Source organism: Wasmannia auropunctata, unplaced genomic scaffold, assembly GCF_000956235.1.
Source record: "Wasmannia auropunctata unplaced genomic scaffold, wasmannia.A_1.0 LD336042.1, whole genome shotgun sequence".
Lineage (NCBI taxonomy): Eukaryota > Metazoa > Arthropoda > Insecta > Hymenoptera > Formicidae > Wasmannia > Wasmannia auropunctata.
The window spans coordinates 32,875-39,095 of record NW_012026848.1 but is presented as its reverse complement, the minus strand read 5'-3'; the positions used below and the strand labels follow the sequence as shown (position 1 = coordinate 39,095).

At 28.3% G+C, this 6,221-nt stretch overlaps 1 protein-coding gene across 1 annotated transcript in view; it reads right to left on the bottom strand.

Moving 5' to 3' along the window:
- Positions 1-1,821: 1,821 nt before the first annotated feature.
- LOC105451856 (pickpocket protein 28-like) overlaps positions 1,822-6,221 on the bottom strand; it is a 4,819-nt gene continuing 419 nt past the window's right edge. The window contains exon 3 of the mRNA XM_011692550.1: positions 1,822-2,157. Coding sequence (XP_011690852.1) covers positions 1,904-2,157 — 254 coding nt within the window. The 3' untranslated portion in view covers positions 1,822-1,903. The remainder of the gene's footprint in view (positions 2,158-6,221) is intronic.

Sequence of the window (6,221 nt, the reverse complement as noted above, 5' to 3'; positions counted from 1 at the left end):
CAGACGTGTGCTCTTCCGATCTTTAAATCGTTTATAATTTGAAAAGTATTATAGCCTCGACATTTTTGTATTAGGATTTTCGTCTCAAAATGATCTTAGGAACATGTCCTTAAAAGGAAATCCCGTAGAGGTGGAACACCCTGTATATATATATATATATGTTATATATCTCTCTGTATAAATAAAAATTAAATTTTTTAGCATTTACTTCTAATAAACATTTTAATAAAATGCAATTAATACGAATTTCAACTATAACAAAATTATACTTAAGATCAAAGAATCTTGACGTAAAGTTTATCAGTATTGTTCTGAACGATCTCTCAGAATAAAATTTCTTCTTTATAACTTATATGTAAATTGAATTTATATTTTAATTAAAATCTCATTATTGCATATATATATATATATATGATTATGGGCAATATAGTGACAAAATATTCACATATGTTTAAAACGGACTTTATGTGTGCTGATGAAATTGCATGTGCGGCCAGTACTGACAAGCAACATTTGCAAACAGTCGAATCTATTTACCGTAATATCGAATTGCCAATATTGATTGCAAGGTTTAGTTAGATTTTCGTTAAGTCAATCGAAATGCTCGAGAATCCCATTAAAGTCATTTTAATAAACAGGTCAAAGGTACTTATTCGGCAAACGTAGCGCTATCGCATAAACTTTTATTTTAAATATAAGTGCATGTAAACGTCTATATTAAAAACCATAATTACGCTGAGAAATTAATTACATGTCTCCAACGTGTCATCGGAGCAGATAACAATTCCCATGCAGCTTCGTGTTTCTATCACGTTCCATTCATGCTCTTACAGAGAGGGTATTATAGCCCCTTCGTATCTCTCTCGTAAACAACTGCAGCCTCATTATTTAGCACTTCCCTCATTAATAACGTCTTATTATCCAGCAATATCGTCTTTATGAAACAACCATCGACTCGCAGCTGCAGCCGGTGAATGTTTTTCCCAAAACAAATTGATATAATTATGCATAATAATTATATTAATTTGTGTAATTAATTATCTCTATAATTTCTATATAAAGTGAAATTTGGATGCAGATATTATGCTTTATTTGAATTACCAAAATCACCACGTGGGAAAATGATTTTAAGATAATAATGTATCATAATTTCGTCGAATAAAAATCGATTTCATATTCACAAAATATGGTTAAAGTTTGATGCGCTTGTAATGCATTATTATATATAAAAGCTGACTGTTAAATTTTTGCATCAAGCAAAGATCCTCTTACCTAATGGATATTCGATAATTTTACGTGCACATTAATTATGCAGAAATGCAACCAAAATTTTGCATAGGTTGTACTACGGCACTTTTTAGTATGTATAATATGTAAAACCTAAGATATGTAAAACTAATCTTCATAAAGAGCTTAAAACATTAGTAAAATAATCTATATAATGATAATATAACATGTAAAAACTACTTGTTGATTTTTGTAACAATCTTTTACAATCATAAAATAGCATTTTTTTATCATTAACACAGAATTAATATTATTATAACAATATTATTTCATAAAAATTAAACCCTCCGGCTGTCAGTGGAACGATTACGAAACTATTTTCCGATAGCAAAATATTCGACTAACGAATTTTTCGTCACGATTTCGTCTTTTGGACAATATAACTTATAAGTACATTTTTTTTGAAAAAATTGAAAAATTTATCATTGCTATGTATTAAAATAAACAGTGACATTGTCCTCCAATTATTTTTACAGCTTCGTTTCAAATCGACATTTGCTCGTAAAATGTCAAATACTTTTTAATCATTTCGAATATTATCCAAATGTTTATAATAGACAAAAAAATGGATTTTAATCGAACATCTTTCCGAATAATTTACTAGTTAGCTTGCCGGTCAATATCTAGCTCTGTTAATAGATTTGCCGTATTTCGCGGAATGCCAAGATCGCGGTACCAATTCGTTCCAATATATTGCACGTATGGTTTGAGGTTGGACTGATGGGATTTCAACCTTGCGATCGTCATCTTCCCGCAAGGCCGATTTTTTACAGAGCATATCACGAAACGCGATCGCGCAGAAGTACAGAAGCTCCACTACACTGATGAAACTGAAGCCGATGAAGACGCCGCATATACCGCCGATATTGCCTGCAAAACGACCATCTTTATGATACGACGTCTCGATAGCATGGGAGGATAAGATAATTTGATGAAATGGCCGCGTGTTTTTAGTGTGCATTCTTAAAAAAAAAAACATTACGCACACATAGTGGCGATTTACGCTGTAAAAGAGATAGCGGATTTTTGCAGCGATATCACCGCCATCCCTTCTACTTCCCTCAGAAGCTCGCTACGCTTTTATCAATGCTTTGTAGCTCGGATACGTGGTGCTATCTTTTTTCCTAGTACGTAAGTACACATGCACGTTCACTTATACACACAAAATTTTGTATTAATGCAAAATTATTGCTTTCCATTAGTAGTTAATGTGAAAAAATAGTAACAACTCTCCGAGGTAAATTTAGATAGACGTAGAATGTATGACAGTATTAAAATTAGTGTTTAAAAAAGTGGATATCTGCTTTTATGTTTGAAGCTTTACCATTTTTTCTGATTTGTGTAATTTGTATAAATTGTTAAATATACAACATAAAGAATACATAGTAAAATAACATACATATATACAAGACCGTATTCAAATTTTAAAATTTACATGCAAAACCATATTTAAAATTTTGTTTTTATAATTTTGAATATTATAAGAAATTATTTTTTTAAAATTAAATTTTTAAGAAAGGGCGAATGTTTAATAAACTTTTGCATGTTTTTTAGAAAATTGTTTCAGCAATTTGTTCGCAAAGAGTAAGCACCAGCAACTAGAAATTGCGCTCTATGTGAAAAGTATTATTTTCCTTTTTTTGTACAAGAATCAGACCAAGTGATGAAACGTGATACACAGTCGGATATTAAAATTCCATTTTTGAGAACCCTCGGGCATCCTACAGAAGATGCGGTCTGAAAATTTCTCTTCAACACTACTCTACCTTTGCTCATGTGATATCTTTTTCACATATTTTATATTAACTGTTTGTATGAAAAAAATTTGTTTATCGTTAATTTTTACATTTAATGCAAGGATGATAATAACTTACTTTTTGCAGAGCAACTATAATTAAAAATAGTAAAGACAGATATATCGCAAACCCCAGAGTTATTTATTTAAAGATCTAATTATAGATATGATTTGGAGCACTGTGAAATTAGATATATTTACCAAGTTTAATTAAAGATTGGATGCTTGTATCTCTTTTACGTCTATCAATTTTATTTATTCTATAAAACTATTTTCATTGCTTTTACTAAAAATAATTGAAATGAATTTTACAAAACTAATTAAAATAATTAAATACATAAGATTGTAAGATCTGTTAAAGAAACATGAATAAAAAGCTTTTCTATAATATATATTTCTACAAATGTTATATTCAATAGATTCAAATAGATCTTGTATTTAAAATAGATTGTATACTTTATGAGCTTTTTCAAAAATTTTTATCTGATAAAAATATTATGCGATTATGCGGCACGCGATTTATTTGAACCAAAAATTGTAAGATTCACATATTGTAATATTATTGTCCACCAAGACTTGCTCCACTTTGACCATAATTGGCGTTTTCCCATCTTAATTGTTTCTAACATTCAACGGTCTATTCTGTTATTTAATTATTGATAAAAATATGTAAAAGTTCGGAACTGACTGGTTTTTGTCCCACCTAATTCAATTTTTTCAACACTAGCACTAACAGACGCGTGCTTCGCGCGCGCTATTTAACTGTACTTTTACTTTTTATTATAATTAACTAAAATATACATTAACCTCAATACAACTGTCAAAAGTCAATGCAATGACAGCCGCTCACGAAGTTAACGCAGCGAGAGAACCAATCAGCGTCGCGGAAAAGAGTCAACAATAACTTCGAGAACAACGATACATTTCGAGTTCGACTTAATGTTTTTTTTTTTTTAGATAGGATTCAATCCTATCTAAAATAAGTTCAGTTTTAAAAAGTAAATCGTGAATACTGGTTGTAATTCAAAATTCTAGATAGAAAATACAGTTTTTTCAATCTAATTACATTTTAAAGGTATAGTTTATAATGTCTATAGATTTTTATGAAAATGAATCATGACCGTTATTTAAAAATTGTGACTAGGAAATGCATTTCAATTTATCAAATCCACAAAATATTATATTATATTCGTATTATGAATTAAAAATACATTCATTTCCATGGAGGCCAATCCATTTCTATCCAGGAATTTAACAAATTTTAATCTATTTTAATTCTTTTCCGTTTACTAGGAATGATACCTCTTATGCCCCTTCTGAACCATACAATTTTTGTTTGAAACATTTTTTCCGTATCTACTGTATTTCAAGAAATCTTAATGTATTATTTAAAATGGGACATCTTGTATAAGAATATATATTTCGGATCTATCATTTTGAAATGTGTACTTCTGACCTCGGATTCGTGTTTAGCGACCAAAAAACAACAGATAATACCAAATTGAATTAAAATTCAAATATTTTTTTGAATTTTAACACATCTATCTAAGAAATACATAAACTTATTAATTCCAAGGTCAACGGGTAACTTAAAGATATTAATTGATTTCGATGAAATTTTACTCAGACTATTGAGGTCTATTGCTAATTTTTGGAGGATATTACTAACCGATTTTCAAAAATTTATTTTTTTGGCTTATCCTAATATAGATATATATGAAAGATTTTTACATCGAATGCTTATATTATAGTAGCAAAAACTTAATAAAATTTATGAAACTTACTAAAAACAAAATTTTGTAGTTATTGAAGAAGTTACAATATCAATTTTGTGATCATCAAAAGAGAAAATGGATTATCAATTCTGTGGTGCAACCTTTGTTGAACCAAATTGCTCGTTAATTTAATTGAATGGTTTGTTATCGCCGCACGTAATAATAGTTAGTTAGTTAGTTGAATCTGGTCCGGCCGTGAATGATACCGAAGAATTGAAACGATATATCTTTTTTTGTGTATATTTAATTCGTAGATTTAAATTGTGTTGATCATGGATTATGAGAAATTAAATATTTCAACGAAAAGATTCATTTGTATGAGATCCAAACGAAACAGACGGTTAGTGCAGTTGTCTTACATTTATTTATCATTTCAATGTTGGATTACAAAACTTGTGATTTGTGAGACAATGAAGATTTAGACAAGTTATGTATAGATTCTTTTTCCCCTGTTTTTTCTTTTTAAGATAAATATTTATTTCTTTCAAAATTGCTATTTTATTGCCTTATTATATTATTTTTACATTTTATTAACTATAGATTAATTAAAACTACGTAACGTATGCTATAGATATTTAGTAAAATTTTCCTCGAGAGCAATATTTTGCAATATGTAGCTTAGGTTACAATTAAGAATTTTAAATAAGAATAACAAAAGAACTCTATATAAAAAATAATATATTTATTTGTATTATAATTTATAAAGCTATAAAAAATAAGAACCATTTTGGTTAATTTTTTATACTATTGTTCAATTAATTTTTTACATTATAGATATAATAATTCAAAAATTCGTGAAATTTGCATTTCTCGATACAAAATTCAATTTATAAATTAATTTACTAGATAATGACGATAATAATCAACGTTTATCAATATAAGTGACGTAATTATTACAGAGTTAGTTATTATTCGTAAATTTTTAATTACAGAAGATAGTTAATACACGAATTATAAAAAAAAATTATAATTAAATCTAAGAAACGTTTAGAGCCAAAAAACTTAAAATCTAAGTAAATAAAAACGCACGAAACACTAAAAAAAACTCTAAAATATTATTTTTGATTATGTTATTATATACGTAATATTATACCTCGTTTTTTGCCGAGAAATATATATGAAAATATCCAAAATAAAAAAATTTAAATTTTCTAATATAAATTCATATATTTTTTTTTATTCTTTGCTATTAAATCAAGCGCTGCGGTAGCGGCGCGACGCCAAGTATATAATATTATAAAAGTCGGGTGATGACTTGTGAGTATACGGCACTGGCACTGCGCTACCGCTTAGCTTTATCTCGAAGTTTTGCCTCGTCAGATTTCCGATTTTTAATATCTCGGAAACGAAAGTTCTAATGAAAA